This window comes from Pterocles gutturalis, unplaced genomic scaffold (genome assembly GCF_000699245.1).
Source record: "Pterocles gutturalis isolate BGI_N339 unplaced genomic scaffold, ASM69924v1 scaffold41153, whole genome shotgun sequence".
Classification (NCBI taxonomy): Eukaryota; Metazoa; Chordata; class Aves; order Pterocliformes; family Pteroclidae; genus Pterocles; species Pterocles gutturalis.
The window spans coordinates 1-16,855 of NW_010119447.1; the positions used below are offsets into that span (position 1 = coordinate 1).

General features: G+C 41.6%; 1 protein-coding gene across 2 annotated transcripts; it reads right to left on the reverse strand.

Annotated features, from left to right (window-relative positions):
• Positions 1-1,227: 1,227 nt before the first annotated feature.
• CNDP2 (CNDP dipeptidase 2 (metallopeptidase M20 family)) lies at positions 1,228-14,555 on the reverse strand. 2 transcript variants are annotated; one of them, XM_010076574.1, is made up of 11 exons: positions 14,472-14,555; positions 13,381-13,524; positions 10,790-10,952; positions 9,282-9,370; positions 8,172-8,372; positions 7,557-7,641; positions 6,832-6,992; positions 4,753-4,917; positions 3,115-3,256; positions 2,369-2,516; positions 1,228-1,931 (listed from the first exon to the last, which is right to left on the reverse strand). In XM_010076574.1, the coding sequence occupies exons 1-11, from the start codon at positions 14,529-14,531 to the stop codon at positions 1,862-1,864; spliced, it is 1,428 nt and encodes a 475-aa protein (XP_010074876.1). In that variant the 5' UTR covers positions 14,532-14,555; the 3' UTR covers positions 1,228-1,861. The 2 variants fall into 2 exon arrangements, with proteins under 2 accessions (XP_010074876.1, XP_010074877.1); XM_010076575.1 differs by lacking the exons at positions 9,282-9,370; positions 10,790-10,952 and having other exon boundaries at positions 1,692-1,931; positions 14,472-14,531.
• Positions 14,556-16,855: the final 2,300 nt, after the last annotated feature.

Sequence of the window (16,855 nt, forward strand, 5' to 3'; positions counted from 1 at the left end):
TGCACAAGTCCAGGTAGATTACATCCATCACCATTCCGTTGTCTACAAATACTGTCACTCCATCATAGAAGGCCAGTTTTAATGCTTTTCAAACTGATAGGTTGGAAACAAGCAATATAAACTCACTAACAGCCAGGGAATTGTCTTCATGTAAGCTACCCCCTTTAGGGAAGTTTGAGGTGTCAATTCAGTAAACACATAGACTACTAGGACTAGTTATCCTGTATAGGATACAGATGACCTTCAATATTCAGCCATGCCAGCTTTGTCCTATGTACAGACTGCATGTTGTATCAGAGTAGTTCCACTGTCACTGAAGGGTGACAACCTAGCAGCCCACTACAGTGTTCCTACAGATGCTTGTTGCAAGTACTGACACAGGCATACAATATGGGTTTCAGCCCATACCTCAGCTGCAAATGCACAGTTTAATGGTACCAGATTATTTCCAGACATGACCTTCCACGACAAACCAAACAGAACCAAACAAACAAGGCAGAGGAGCTTCAGAAGCTTCACAGTTAGAACAGAAGACTCCCCCCTGCCCCTGCTATCCACTGTTAAGACTCCAGTTCAAGCAACAGTGAAAAACAGATAGACAAGGAAAAAACCTCCCAAGGGAGGAAGCATCACATCCTGCTTACCTATTTGTCAGGCTGCAGGACTGCACCATGCTCTCAGGCAGTTCTCAGAGCAAAGCAGCAAGCATCATCTCTTGAAATACATACCTGCTTAGCCTGCTAGTGCTGGTCAGGGAATTCAGAAAGAGTGAGCCAAATCCAGTTCAGATTAGCACACATTTAAGAGGGTTTGGTTTTTGACATACTAAAAGTGTTGGACATTTCCAAAAGACAGCTTGAACTTCTATCTCAGACAGTAGCTGCAGTGAGTGATGCTTTTCTGCCACCATGTACGCCTACAAATTCTACCCACTCCCTTGCAGTATCAGTTGTGCTACAGTGTGATGACCTGGCTTAAAGAGCCAAAACGGAACATTTTCCGAGCTTGTTTTCTCACACAAGAGCAGGATTTAGCAAAATCTGCTTCAAGTCAACAAGCTGTTATGGAGACAGAGCTTAGGGAATAGAAATCTGCATTCCCAAGAAGTACAGTTTGTGTATGCATGTTACTCATCTGCCTCTATAGCCACAGAAGAGCTCCTCTCAAGTTACATGGAGTTGCTTTCCCTCCCAAATAATTTTTATTCCTTAGAGACCAGAAGACAAATTCTAGTGCATGATTATTTATTGTCCTTTTTAGGGAGTACAAAGGAGGCAGCTTTACAAAAAGATGGCCAGTAGTCATAACCACAGTGAATTTTGTTATAACCTAATTCACTATAAATTGAAACCTGCAGGCAGGTATAAACTGTAAGAGACAAACCACTATCAAATCACTCAGTTAGCAAGATAGATGCCTCACTACAGCTTGAACACATTCCAGTATAGCCCTGTAATCTGTCACTTTGACTACTTACTTCCAGGACATATCCAGGAATAAGAACTTTAAACTTGGCTGGCAGTTCTGCAACTGATGTGGCTGCTTAAACAGTTGAGAGCAAACCACTCCTCCTGCTTTACAGGAAAAGTAGATGAGTACAGCAAACCACAACTTTGAAGTGACACAGAAGCGACAAAGATGTAGTTCAGGACTGCTGGCCAGATAAGAAATAGTCTGTCATTTGAAGTAAGCATTTAAAGAAATACTTTCGTTATACAGTGTTCTTTGTCAAGTGGAACTGCATGCTTCCCTCTCCCCCACCAAAGCAGTGGAGTACTGGTGGAAAAGGGGAGCCATGGAAGACTTGTGATATTTAACAAGAGAATTCAGACTTCTGAAGCCAGAAGGTAAGGTGTCTAACTTAATCCTCCAGCTGGGAAACTTCATAGAGATATGCACCAAGCATCTTCACCCCCTGGATGTAGTTGTACCTGAAAAGAAGATTGTTTCCATTAGCATTGTCTTAGTTTGAGCTGCATTTCTAGCAGCTGTGCTTTTCACAATATTAGTCCTATGCACACAGACACTACAGGCACTACTGTTACAGGCAACAGGCCACCTCTCCCAACCTCCCCTCATCTCCCTGGCAAGAGAGAAATGCCACCCTTGGGTTAGGGGGTAGCCAAGCTTAGAGACCCAAATATAAAAACTGCTTCTGGTTTCAATTGTATGAAACCAGAAGCAGTGACAAGATCAAAATTCAGCTACAGAATAGTTACCCAACCAGTCATTCTCTGCTAGGGAGAAATGGCACTTTGCCTTCCAGAGTATTGTAGAAAAGCAAGAGCTCAATTCTTCTTGGTCCTTTTCATAATACATGCCAAGACCTATAGTAAACTCAGCCTGTTACAGGGATAAGTATTCTTACCTATTTAGCTTCTCATTTTGAGAGTGGGCACCATCATCTGCAGCTCCAACAGGAAGCAACATGACATTCTTGCCTGTTGCATCTTGAAAAGTAAGGGTAACAGGAATGCTTCCTCCCTCCCTTGTCAGGTCTGGTTCAACTCCAAAAACTAGAACAAAGTGATACTCTAGTCATTTGGAGCTGTATTTGTTTTTCCAGCAAATCCTTACTTAAGCCATCAAGTACCAGTCACATCTGTACCAGGTGCTGGCCAAATCTTGCTCTGTTCTAATCAGACAGACTGCACAGGCCACAAAACTGTGGAGCTTCCTCCCCCTAGATGTAGTGCTGGAGTATTGTCACCTTCAGAGTTCAGTTCTGTTACAGAAATAACACTTCATCAAAAAGCCTGTTTGTACTCCAACACAAGTTAGATTTGTTCTAGTTGCCCTAGGACAACTTATTAAAGGGATGCTAGGATGACTAAACTTTGAGGGCTTTGGCTAAGCTGGTGATCTGAACTGACAGTCTCATCCTTATACAAAAGCAATGCCATACCAATGGACTTGTTCCAGTATAGTAGGAATGAGCCTGATATCAAGTTTATTTCCTTCCTGTACCTCAGATTTAAGGACTGCACATAACATGCTTTGTTACTTTGCGAGCCAAACTTATCTAAGTGCAGAACTGTGTAAATATTCTGCAAACATGACCTCCTGATTAATTCTTGAAATGCTAGCCCTCCCAATGCTAAGTGACCCACTGACCTGTCTTCATGGCCCTCCTACCAGCCATGTAGTGAGGATGATCGAAGTCTGACACCCAGGGTTTTCCACCATGGCCTAAGTATACACTGAATTTGTTGGGGCTCTGCAGCTCTGCAAACTTTTTGCTCAGGTAGTCTTCAACCTGTAAGAAAGATTGAACAATTTTATCTACTGTTAGCATTTGTATGATGAATACTGGTAAAGACCATATACTAAAAGTATCTTGGGGACTTACAGATCACTACTACTGTGCAGCAATACTTTTACTATTATTTCATATTATTCCTGTGTATCTCTGCTCTGAAGTGACTATGTCCTTTAAGCAAGTTAACAGTATACCATAAAACAGGTAGCCAATATGTCAAACACTTTTGCTTCTGAATATGCACTTCTGCTGGGAACAGGCTGAGGCTTGGTCATTGGGTGGTGAGCAGTATCACTGTGTATCACTCATTTGTATATTTGTACGTGTTACTATTATCATTATTTTCAATATTATTGTAGTTTAGTTATTAAATTCTTATCTCAACACACCAGTTTCTTTTCCGTTTACCCCTTTCTCATCCCCAGGAAGGGGGAAGATGAGCACACAGTTGTTGTGTTTGGCTGCCAGGCAAGAGTTCAAAACCACAACAGTAATCCAAGTGCCCTACAATTAAATTAGCATTTACTCCTGAGCCCTTTCTTCAAGTTAGTTGAGAGAAATTCAATAGCCAGGTGTCATAGCTTTGACACTGGCTGACAACCAAACACCACACAGCCACTTGCTCACCCTCCCTCCTCCTGGGGATGGGGAAGAAAATTATAAAGGGGTGAAGGGAAAAGAGACTTGTGGGTTGAAATAAGAAAAAAATAATAACTAAACTACAATAATATTGAAATAATAATGGTAATAGCAGCAATATATACAAATACACAAATGAGTGATACAGAGTGATACCACTCACTCAATGACCAAGGCTCAGCCTCTTCCCAGCTAACAAACCCTGAGCAGAGAGAGTCCCAAAACTGCAATCCCAGAATGGAGATAAGGGCCTGAGCATCTGAGACATAGACAACCCTGAGAGCTGGGTGACCCAGAGGGAGACAACCCAGAGCAAGAGAAGGTGACCTCAAGCAAGAGAGACCATCTGGAAAAGGGGAGAGTACTTCAGGACAGACCCTCATCTACATACTCAGCATGACATGCATGATATGAAATAGATCATTGGCCAGTTTGGGTCTCAATCCTAAACCTAAGGTCAAATCCTAGGCTATTAATTGGGGCTGTGCTTCCTCCCAGCTTCTCCTGCACCTGCAGACACTGGCACAACAGAGAAGCTGAAAAGTCCTTGACAGTCCTGGCAGCAACTATGAACATCAGTATGTTATCAGCCTTCTCAGCATAAATCCAAAACACAGCCTCACACTAGCTATGATGAAGAACATGATCTCTGTCCCAGCTGAAACCAGGACACCAGGCCACAATGATGCAGTGTGGGATCATACAGCAACTCCCTATCTCTGAGCAGAACAGACAGTAGCAAAGTAAATAACCAGAACTGCTTTGGAAACCAGAAATACTCTTCCCCCATGCACAGAGAACAGGAAAGGTTTAGAGACTAGTTGTTTTGAGACAATCAATACATCTAAACATACATGCTTTGTGACTTCTTCAGGAGCCATGTTTGGCACAAGCCGGATTGAGAACTTGCCAATCACTTTCCTAGGAATCACAGTCTTCGCTCCAGGGGCTGAGAAGGCTCCTTCAATTCCATGAAGAGACAAGGAAGGGTATCTCCACCTATGCATAAGGATATCTCTCTGCAGAAGAAAAGGGAAAGATGCAAGGTTATATGAAGTCTTACAGTTCCCCAAAGTAATAATTTCTTCAATCTAATAAATACTTCATAAGGAACAGTGCCATCTCCCATGGAGAAATGCAGCTCATTCAAGACCACTCTATTATAAACAAAAGCTGTTGCTCCCACTAAGCATGCATTTTGTTACAACAGATGGGTTTTCAGCACCTTAGGAGATTCAGTAGCTCTACTTAGGCTTTCTCCTAGTTCTATAGAACTTACAGGACATGGCCAGGACATGGCCAGTCTGCTTCTGACAGACAAATACCATTTATGAGGTGCTCAAATACAGTACATAAGGAGCACATCTGAGGCTCTAGTCTCCACTGCCTCAAGTCATGCAGGTGCCTTCATCACTGAGTCTATGAAGATCACAAGTTATGAAGATCGCAAGTTTTCCAAAAGCCTCACCACTATGCAGACTGAGGTATATATACAGTGTGCTCCTGCTATTTATATAATCAGTTGTATTCAACTGACTGAACTCTGGATGATTAAAGTGAGCATTACTGCCTTTTTCAGACACACTTCCGCATTTCCTCCTTGTTGCCTTGGTCACAGCTGTTCAGTACACTGGATACTGTGAATTCAACCTACTTGTGTTTTGTATATCTACAGAATCTCAAATTTGAATCTCACGGCAGAGATTCAGGAGACCTAGAAATTTTGTGGGCTTTAACATTAACAGTTTGTTTTGCTAGAGGTACAATCTGCCTCTCATCTTCTCTCAAAGAGAATTTAACTGTCACTGTTCAAATCTTTCAAGCCCATTGTTTCTCACCTGGAGATTATGGCATTTTCTCCCATACCTCCCCTTAGTCCTAAAACCTTTCTTGCATGCAGCATAGTTGGGACTCCCTTGGTAGGTTAACATAGTATTTCAGTCTAGCTAAGACTGAACAGCTTTAGTTCAGGATCATATATAAAGAGCACCTTGCCAACTCCTTCTTATATGCAAACTATATTTCATACATCACTTTATAGGACAAGGCTAAACAAGGAAGCCTGTGTGCTCTCAGTTGATACAAACCCAAGCATCTAAGACAAGGTTGAAGATATAAAATTTTTACTTATACCTATTTAAGTTGGGTCTGAAGTCTCCTCCAGACAGCACTAGGACAGAATACAGACCTGCACATGTAAATTTGTCTTTTACAACACTTGTTTCTGCTTTTTGTGATAGAAGATTCACTGCTGTTAAAAGCACTCATTTGGAATGTTCCCAGGATAAAGATTTGAGAAGTTCAGACAGAAGTTTATTGAACTTGAGCCTGTTAAAAGATTTGGGCAGCTGCCTAGCTCATGGCTACAGAACAGTCCTTGCTCACCACGTCTAGGAAGATGTTCAGTATGTTAACCTTAAGTTCAGCACAGCTAGATCTCAAGCTGTTTACTCACATTATGAGAAGTAACCTCTGAACAACTACTTTGTTTCTGATAACCCACTGAACTTCCCCAGACATAAGAAATCAGATGCTTTGTGTAGACATGGTGTCTGGCTTCTGGAAAAATGCTAGCTGTTCTTATCTGTATTAAGAGAACATCACTAGACAAAGTTCTGCACATGTTTGAAACGCTACATATACATAGACCAAGGAGCAAATTTAAAGTTGCCTGAAACATGGGATAACCTAGACCAAGTTTCCAAGCACCTAACACTTTGCAGAGGAACTGCCAGTGTTAAGGAAGCAGTCAACTACACAGTATGTGAAGTTATCTTCAAAACAATCTCACTATTTTAAAGACAGATTAATTCTCTGCCTACTAAATTTCTTGGTAACTTCACAAGTATCCACAGAAGCTTATTTCTGTCTTCTACTAATATAGCTTGAATGAACACAGCTAGCCAGGGTAGAGAGGACAGAGTGCAATATACCTTTGTATCATGCAATAGTTTTGTTGCTCCTACATCTTTTGCATATTCTTCCAGGTCAAAATCAATCTTCTCATATAGTGCTAGCTCCTCATCAGTAACAGGTGCCACTGCTTCATTAATGCCTGGGATGAGGATTTTCCCTTTCTTGTCTATAAGAGAACCTGTAAACAAGCACCTAATATCAGGATTCAATCAGAAGAAACAAGATGTCATTGCTGGGAACACTTTTCATGGGAAATATAAGCCTGTGCCTTCTGAAAACTAAGTGTAATAAAACTCTGACCTCTATCTCCCAGAGCTTGTCCCACCAAGCATGGGAGGCACTTATGGAATGTGCAGCTATCCAAAATGTGCACTTCCTTGCAACTGCATTTTATTCTACTGGTACATATTTGTCTGGCTGTTTGAAGAGAGGATTCCCAAGGAGTTCAATATGACATCTGTACAAGAGTTTGCAGAAAAGAGTTGATTTAGTTAACATACAAGTTTGCAGCAAGATTTTAGGGGGAGCTAAATTAGACAGACCACTTCTTGGCAAGACCATCATATTTCTGTATCTACGGCATCAGCCTATTTTATGCATACCTGGCAAGCACCATTTCATTGGTCACTGCTTTGCTAGTGTAATCAGCCCTGAGCAATGTCCCCTCACTGCAAACAAACTTATGCTTTAATGGCTCTTACTCCCACTCTAGATGCATTCAGTGAAACTTGCTTTTTCTTACCCATTAGAGTAATGAGATCTGTCATGGCCTCATGTACAGAACCACCATAAACTCCAGAATGAAGGTCTTTGTCACTACATTCCACCTGGTTTGAAGGGAATTAAGACTCATGTTAATTTTAGCACGAAGACACTGACAAACAGAACAGACTTTTACCCTAGCTTTTTTCTGTATGCATTTTGAGAATACATCTGTTTTTGAAACTAGACCACTCAATTCTAGCATATAAAGCTGATTTTTTTTTATTGCTCTGCAGAGTACAAGCCTTTAGTACTGACCATTCCAACCCTGAAGACATTAGTGGAGACATTAGTGGTGACATCTTTCTGCACTCAAGGAAATATCTGGATGAAGATATCTATGCCATGAGATAACTCTTCAGTGAAGGTGCTGCCTTATCTTGCTTCATGTATTTGAAAGCTACCCCTCCCACCCAAGTATCATATAGGATAATAAAAGGAAGATATTTAGACAATTAGTAGAATTAGTTCTACTTAAGTCAATTTCACCTTTTCTGAAGAAAAGCTATTGGCATGAAAGAATTTGAGCTACCACTCTTCACCAGTGGAAGAAAATCAGCTTAATACTGGTTTTGCAGTGTATTTCAGCATTTACCTCTATGAAGTAGTAGCAGATACCCCTCAAGCCATAGGTGATACAAGGCTTCTTCTTGCCTAGCCAGTAGTTGTCAGAAATGCAAACATAATCCACATCTTTGAAGAAAGTGTCTTGCTGAGCAAAAATCAGTTCATCAAGGCCTTCAGATCCTGATTCTTCCATACCCTCTAGGCAAAACTTCACATTTACTGGAAACTCCTTTGAAAAGGAAAAACAACAACAGATTAAGTGTGTGAAAACATTGGACTCCTTCAGCAATTGGTAGTTTTCATCTCTCACATACAAAGCAGAAAAATGGACATCAGTAAATTAGTTCCATGACAGTAGAATTTGTTAATTATACACCGAGTATTACAAAGTTTGGACTGTGCTTACACTGAGGACTCTTACACCCCCCCCTTCCTTTGATGGAATTCAAACTCTTAAAAAGTTTTAACTAAGCTCTAGAACAACTTTTTCCCAATCCTCATTAACTGTGGAAATGCAGCAGAGATCTGTTGCCAAAGGTAAGTCACAGGGCTAGGAAAGCTAACATTAACCACAGAAATTGCATGCTACAGTAGGAGAGTCAGAGTTACCCTGTCTATCCAGTCTACCACATTCTGTGCCTAGACAGCACTTGAGAACTGCTAATTCTTCTCATAGCAACTTGTCTTGCAAGATAAAGCAGGCATCCTGAGCTATTTCCAATAGCACTTTTTCTTGAACAGTAAGAGCAAAGCTCCCAGTTTTGTGTTACTAAGTTAATCTCTTCTTAGAGTTCAGTGGCAGTGAGACATTAAGTTTTGCTAAAGGCCAAGCTACTTTGACATCCTTACATGAAAGTCATGACATTTGATTACTCCTCCTGCTTCAGATGCTTGCATATGTATTTTCCTTACCACACATTTAATTAAAGCAAAAGTGTTTAAACTGCAATCCAAGCATCTACGAGACTAACTTGTCAGCAAGTTAACTCAACCTTATGGAGACATCAGGGAATTTACAGGACTATTGCATCATTCTTCCAGTCAGCTGAATGAGCCTCACAAGGGTTTGTGGCTTGTCTAACATTTATTGCTACACTCAGCTGTACGTGCAAAAGCAGGATACCTTTTGGACACATACCTGGTTAGTTTGTTGATAAGCCTCCAAGGCATTCAGCCAGGCAAGCACTGGACCTTTGTCATCTGTTGATCCTCGCCCATACAGCTTTCCTGTAGAAACAAGATACAAACTAACCACTGTGGAGAAAAAAAGGATGAACCTTCAGCCATCTCTTGCCTGCTGTTCCCCAGATAGGAGTTGAACATAAGCCCGGAACAGATGTTTCTGCCTTGGGCTAGGTTGCTCCCATATCCTTTACATAATATAACTTTCTACAAACATAGCAGTAAGTGTATAGAAACAAGCTACCTCCTAACAGAAACATATCCAGTATTAGCTTCAATTCAATAATTCTTTGTTTGAAGAGTAAAACTTCAGTGACTAGTGACCAATCACTTCTCTGGATTCCCCAGATCAAAGTGAAACTCCCCAGAAAGGGCTTTCACTTGTTAAAAACAAGTTTTACAGGCTACAGGCAAGTCCCAGGAAATGTAGCACAGGGGATCACATAGAGGCAGATATTGCTGGAAGTCAAAGCTGAGGCTACAAGCCCCTAAACACTGGGTGTAACTACAGTGACAGAACAGGCCAGACAGCTTGCAAGGTAAGAAGGCATTGGTAAATATGCATCCTGCACTGCCAGGCTGCACAGAGACAAGCCATAGCCTGAGGCAAGTCTAGCTTTTGCTATCAGATGAGATAATACAACTTAGTAACTTGGACTCTACTGCCTATGATCAAGTGCCCATAAGTAGATATACTAGTTACCACAAATACTTTTCTTGGCAATGATTAATGCTTATGCAACAAGAATGGTTAATGTCCTTCTATTCATATGACCTTTGACACTCAACACTGAGCAAACAAAACAAGGAAGAAACTGTTGGTAGCATCAGCTTTAAATAGAAGAGAAAGTTTCAGCCTCCTCTTGGCTCCTGGCAATGTGTTTTTTCAACAGAACTTACTGCACAATTTCTTCATCCCCATTTATGGGAGAGGAACACTTGTCTGGGCACTAGCTCTGTAAAACACAGCTTCTGCAGTACTCATCGCAGCACAGTATGCAAACACAAAGCAGCCCAGGGAGGCTGCTGTACCACCACTGTCTCCAGGCATAAAGAAGCTGTGTTGAAGTGTTCATTCCCTTGTAGTGGTTTAAAGTCCCTACAGTCTGACATAACCTTACAGGCTGCAAGTCATGAACACCATAAGAAACTAGTTCTAGAAAGCTGTCAACAAATTGTCACTATCAAAGGCAGCAGTTAAGACTTTGCTGTAGCTACAAGGAAGATAAAATCTAAGTATCGTCTAGACTATCAGAAAAAGAAACAAGTCCTGAAAGCAGCTGAGATTTTGCAGCTCTACTTGTTTACCATTTCCCCTCCTGCATCTTTTCAACTATCTCAATAGTATTAAGTAAACACACACATCTGTTCCTACTCCCCTTTCAGTCAAGGGTACAATTTTAGAACAGTTGAGAAATACCATACTTGTTAAAGTGCTCAGTCTGTGAAGTCCACTGCTCTTACCTTCTCTTTCTACCAGCGTGAAAGGCTCACTATCCCAGCCATCCTCTAGTGCTGCTGGCTGAACATCCAGGTGACCATATACACACACCGTCTTTTTGTGTGGATCTGAGCCAAGAGTTCCCAGAACAACTGGTGGTAGAGGAATCTCTGATCCATCAGGCAACTAGAAATAGGAGGCAAAAATTTTATGCAAACATGGAATATCAGAGTCACATTATCAGATGAATGAATTACTTAACATTATGGAGGTTACGAGATTAGCAACATAGACAGCTAAACAACTCTAAGCTACTTAAACTGATTGCCAGAAGCAGTGTGCCAATGAAGGCATGGCAGCACCATGCCAGTAAAAGTTTCCTGACAAGTCTCAGTAATAGTCAAAATGTTCCAAGCCACTCAGAACTGTTAAGCTTTAAACTAACAATCCTGCATCAGATTTTAGCAGATCAAGCTGTCTGCATGCCAAACTGCCATATCTAATGCTGACCTACGCATAAGTGTTCAACTCCATTCAGTATTGCACTCTGCACTGCCTGTCACTGTACTTTCAGCCTGTCCTCAGTATAGCTCTAGACAGAAATTTCCTGACAGTGGTATCAATGAATATAACACATGCCTACACCCAAATAAGGTCAGCATAGCAGTTGTATTCCTCTATACCAGCCCACACTGTTAAGCAGAGGGCAGGGCAGTGCTGATGAACTTATTTCAAGAATTGAATTCAGCTTAGAGCTTAGGCCTTTGGAATACCCATAAGCAGTTATCACATGCTGTTCTCAGCCAACAACTATGTCCCTTCTAGTGAGCTAACATACTCCTAGGAACTGCTCAGCAGATTCAAGATCAGCTTTGACTTCTTGCTCATACAGGCTCCAACTTCTCATTTTTTACCGACAGGTTACATGGCCCTTGACCAGCTGCAGTTCTAAGTGATTAAAGCATTATTGCAAGAATTTACACTTACAGTAACCAATACACAGTACAAACTACTGTGCAGCAGTAAACTAAGTTAGATCAGAGAAGTTCACCAGTTGCTTCACATTGTCCATCATTGCTGTAGCAGCAACATACATAGTACACTGACTAGTTTTGACCATACTTGATACAAAACTAATCACTACAGTTAACTTTATGCAGCTGCAAGAGTTTTCTAAATAGAAATGTTACTTGGTATAAACTCTGTAAAATCAGGTCTTGTCCCCCAAAAGTTACACCAATGAAAGGAACAAATTTGTCTCACTGAAACACTTTTGATGGGATTTTAGGCTGCAGGCAGTAGCAGAGCTAGAATTGTCCTACAGATTTCCTCCCAAGAGGGCACATGAAATCAGCTGCTTCCCTGCTGGTACCTGTAATACTACAAACAAGAGTATTCCACTTGCCAAAAGCAAGAACTGCTCAGGGAGTCCTAATACACACAGATTTCACCCAGCAGTCATTAGCACAAAGTACAATGATGACCTTTTAAAACTAGCAGACACTCCAATACAACAGGATTTTGAATGCCACTATCCAAATGCTAGTCTAAATCTTTGTATGGGTCTTATTCTGTGACGTGTAGTGACTAGGCACTTCAAAGGAAGAGCATATCAAGTGGATAGATGCCTAGGATATCATCATTATTCTCAGAAGCACACACATTTATCAGGTGAAGAAAAACAGTCCAGATAGCTAAAAATAAAGAACGTACTCATCCCTATTAAGGATCCCTCTGTAGCTGGTAAGGGAGAAGTGCAATCTTGTGACAAATGTAACACTTCTGGAAGAGCCTAAAGGTCTTTTGGAAGACTTACTGAAACTTTAATCAGTATCTTTACAGTCTGTGAGTCTAAGGTCCAACACAAGCCTGCTGTTTGAAGGTGCTCTGTTCATGTTCAGTTAGAAAAGTATGTAAAATACATTTAATATTCAGTCCAAAATGTAACAGAACATGCTTAACACATCCCAACAGGCTACTGCCTTTCTAGGCCACTACCCACAAAAACCTTGGGTGGTGGTCCTGACCAGACAACTATCAGACACCAAGGAATTAATGATCCACATACTTAGCCTAAGTGCATTCACACCTGCGCTGTGCTATGCTGCATACACAGCTTCGCCTTCCTGCCTGTATTTTGCTGTGCATATCCTTGGGCAGCAGGATAAACTCAGCCACTTGACTGCAGCTTGCAGGCAGTTCCCACTAGGTACTGGCAATTACATCACCTGCATGTCCTTGTCTTTATCTGAGTGCAGCAAGATGTTCTCATGTGAATATCCCTTTTTGTTTGGCAGTAAAATCAAACAGCTTGAAAAAATAAAATGGGATAACATTTCCATGAACAGGATCTGCACAGCATGCTGCACGCTGATTGGATGCCCTGCTAGATGCTGCACAGCTTGGGGTTCCCACCATCTGAAGGGACATAAGACTACCTATACTATCCTCTTTTAGTAGTAGCTCTAACTAACAGCGTTTTAAATTATACTGTATGGAGTCGAAGTGCCTTTCCCTTCCCCAGTAAATGATCATAAGCAGCCAGCCTGGTGCAAAACACCTTGTCTTCTAAAGAGAATTCTTCTACTAAGCTGACATGGAGATGCTCACATACCTTTTGGATCCCAATATCCATAAGTTGGGTTGTGCCTCCCAGTCGCTCAATATCCTTTGCAGCAACCTCCATCATGCGTCTGATTTCAGCCCTCTTCTCTGGCCATGCTGACACACTCTGGATTGCCACCCATTGAGCCAGACGCTACAAAAAGACAGAAAAGCTAAAGGTTCTACTGTACATGAATTATAGCATGGGAGGCACTGTACAAGTACAACACTTTGCAATTCAACTAACACTGTTACAGTCAAACTTAAACTTGAAGCAAATCAGCTCTGCCCTCTGCTCAAAGAAGTACTCCAACCCTTAATGTGACACTCAAAAGCTCTCTGAAACCTCACTTTCCTACAGCTGCCCCTGCAGTGTAGCACAAAGTCTACAGATACATAAGGTAAGCTTTAGAGTATGACAACTTGTGCATATTGTGCCTTTCTGGTCACCATTCTTTAAGCATCCAGAACCAGATAGTGTCTTTCAGGCTCCTCAGAAAGGCCCCTTAGCTTTTTCCCCCCAAGTGAGATCAGCAAGAACAACTGCTAGAAGTTGAATGCTTGGCACGGTTCTTGGCTGGGAGCTGACAGTGCTATACCACCCATTCCTTCACAGGTGACAAGGTGCAATTAAATAGCAGGTTAAACAGCAGAGTACAGAAGGTAACCTCTCCCTCTGTGCCCTCAACATAAACAGTTTCATATTAGAAAGCTTTATTCCAGCCTTGTTTAATCTTTCTTCTCCCACCTCAAAAGGGGAGAGAGTATAAACCTAGTCTGGCATTCAGGAACCAGTAGTCAAACTTCTTGTACCTCTAAATAAGTCACTGCTTGCACTATACAGTAAGAGAGCATTTCCTAATAAATCTACCATGGTGATTTAGGTCTTTGAACAGAACTATGCCTAAACTTAAGAAACAAAGGTTTCTGGCTTGCCTCAAATTAGTCACACCTGCTACTTGTTCCCCTTTCTCCCCAGTTACTTGACATTACTCTATTATTGGGCATATTATATAGGTATAACAACAAGCTTGAAGCTGACCATTAGTTTTTAATATCCCATAGCTGTCTATGCTGCAGGACAAAACTCAGAAAACTCACCTGAATATAGAGGTCCTGATGTTCATCAATGTATCGAAAGAGGGTTTCAAGAGCAGACATCTTCTGACCAGAGAGGTGTTGCTGAAGATTCTGTGACAGAAAAATAATTTAGCCTTCACAGGTTTAAGAAGCAACTGTCAGTAATCAAGAAGCCACAGAAGACTTTCACCTTTCAACAGCTGATGCCACACACCAAGCAGGGTAAATTTGAAACTTGAAGCCACTCCCTCTCACAAAATCAGAGGACAGCTACATAAAAACATATTTCATCTCAACACCACTGTTGCTACCTTTCTCCCCAAAATAACTTTGGAAATTAAACTGAGCAAGTTTGTCTATAGAGCTACTTCCATCAAATCACATACTTCACTTTACAGCAAAATTACAGGCAAAATGTTACTCAAGTAAAATGCAATTTCAAAGAGTAAATTTAATGATAATGGTTAAACTAATAGCATGCCATAGGCTTGAATGCTAGTAGCTAGGTCGAAGACAACACCACACTTTGTGCTCTACAAAGGAGGTTAAAAGCAGGCAGCTCAAGAACTGTGTTTTCTTTAGCTTTATAGTCCCAACCTGCCCCTCAGCCTTCCCAAAAGTCAGAGTGAAGCCACAGGAACAGAAACCAGCCCCAGCAGGCCAGGAGCAAATGGTCAGTGACTGGTTCAGTCCTACCACTTCCTTGTTTTGTTTTGGTTTCAACTGAAGTTCACATGAGAAAATCCTAGATCTCTCCCCTCCTCAGTTTTCTGTCTTCATTACCAGTCCAAAGTCCATATTTAAGAAGACATTGTCCATTCAACCAACAAAACCAACAAGCTTCAACTTATTTCTGAAGTTAAAACTAAAGATACAGCACCTACTCTAAGCTAGGAAAATAAGGAGCTTTACAAATCCAAGTGTCTGAACCACAAGAAAAACACCAATGTCCATGTAATACACTGAACAAACATGTTCAGCAGCACCAACTGCTGTGATTCAGTATTTTGTTCAGTCAGCCTGATCCTTTAAGCCTTTTTTCTACTTCTACACGGAAGTCACAAGACAAGCATGATAGCTATTAAAACACTTGACTTTGTCTTAAGATTTCTTGAACAGCTGACTATTCAACATAGCTGAAATGAATACTTTCGAGCTGCAAGTTGTCCCACACAACATACTGCAATAAAAGTGCACCCTACCACCCCAAATCTACAGTTACAGAACACTTTTTTCAGGCAGATCTGTGTAAATCTGTGTATTTACACAGATGCCTGATGTTTGACATACAAAAATCCTTTCATTCACTTGAGGTAGCTTCTATTTGATTGACAGCATCCATCAAGTTTAAATTTGGATAATTAGTTTTAAGCACCAATTAGAACAGCCCCAAACCACCAGACAGATCAAGCATTCTCTCCAATAGTCATAAACCGTTAAAATTCAATGCCTTCAAAAGGACCATACAGATATAACCAAGTTAAAGCAATGTTTCTCACTGAAGACCAGTTTCCCTAACAAAGACACCATCTTCACATGCAGTTAAGAGCTCAGGCATGACTCTTCTGGAGCTTTTCAGAGAAACAAGCACACAGGCTTCAGCATCCATCCCTCCTCTTCACTTAACTAGTTCCTATAGCAACATCAGGGCTTTAGCTTCACAGCACAGACACAAAATACAACATATTACATGGAGGCTGATATTCTGTCCAACACAAACAAAATCTGGACTACTTGCTAAGTCAGGGACTACTTTAAGTATCACCTTAAACAGTTAAAAATTCTTAAAAATCAGAGGAGCATTAAATCACTCAAATCTCACTATATTGCTAGAAAAATAAAAAATCTGCCCCAGGCAGCCTCACACCTGGAAAAGTGAACGGGAGCTACTGAACAGCATAAAGGTGGACAATACTTCCCCTCCCCTCTTAAAAATCAGGGCTAGCATCTCCTGTAGGTCCTTCACACTAGAGACCTGAATCCTTCCCACCTGCACAGAAGAGGCTCCACAGTTCCACCTTCCCACAGCACTGTAACAGCTGCATTGGAAAACAAGATAACCCCAGGGGCTATCCGTGCACTGTGACAACTTTGCCCTCCTTATCCCCATGCAAGGCGCATACCCCAGGTAAGAGCATTTAACCAAGGGGGCTCTGCAGCCACCACAGAGCACCCCCTGCCCTCCACAAGCCGCCCAAAGCAGCAGCATTCAACCCACCGCCCACTTTACAGGCCCCGCTCCGGGGCTGAGGCTAACCTCAGGGTCACACTTCGGACTTCACAAGGTTTTGCAGCAAAAGCAAAAGTTCACCGTGGCCCCAGCTCTGTGACCGCAGAAAGTAAAGCCCCGGGGCAGGGTTCCTCAGGACAGGAGGAGGCTCACGCGTGGGGAAGGGGACAGGGGG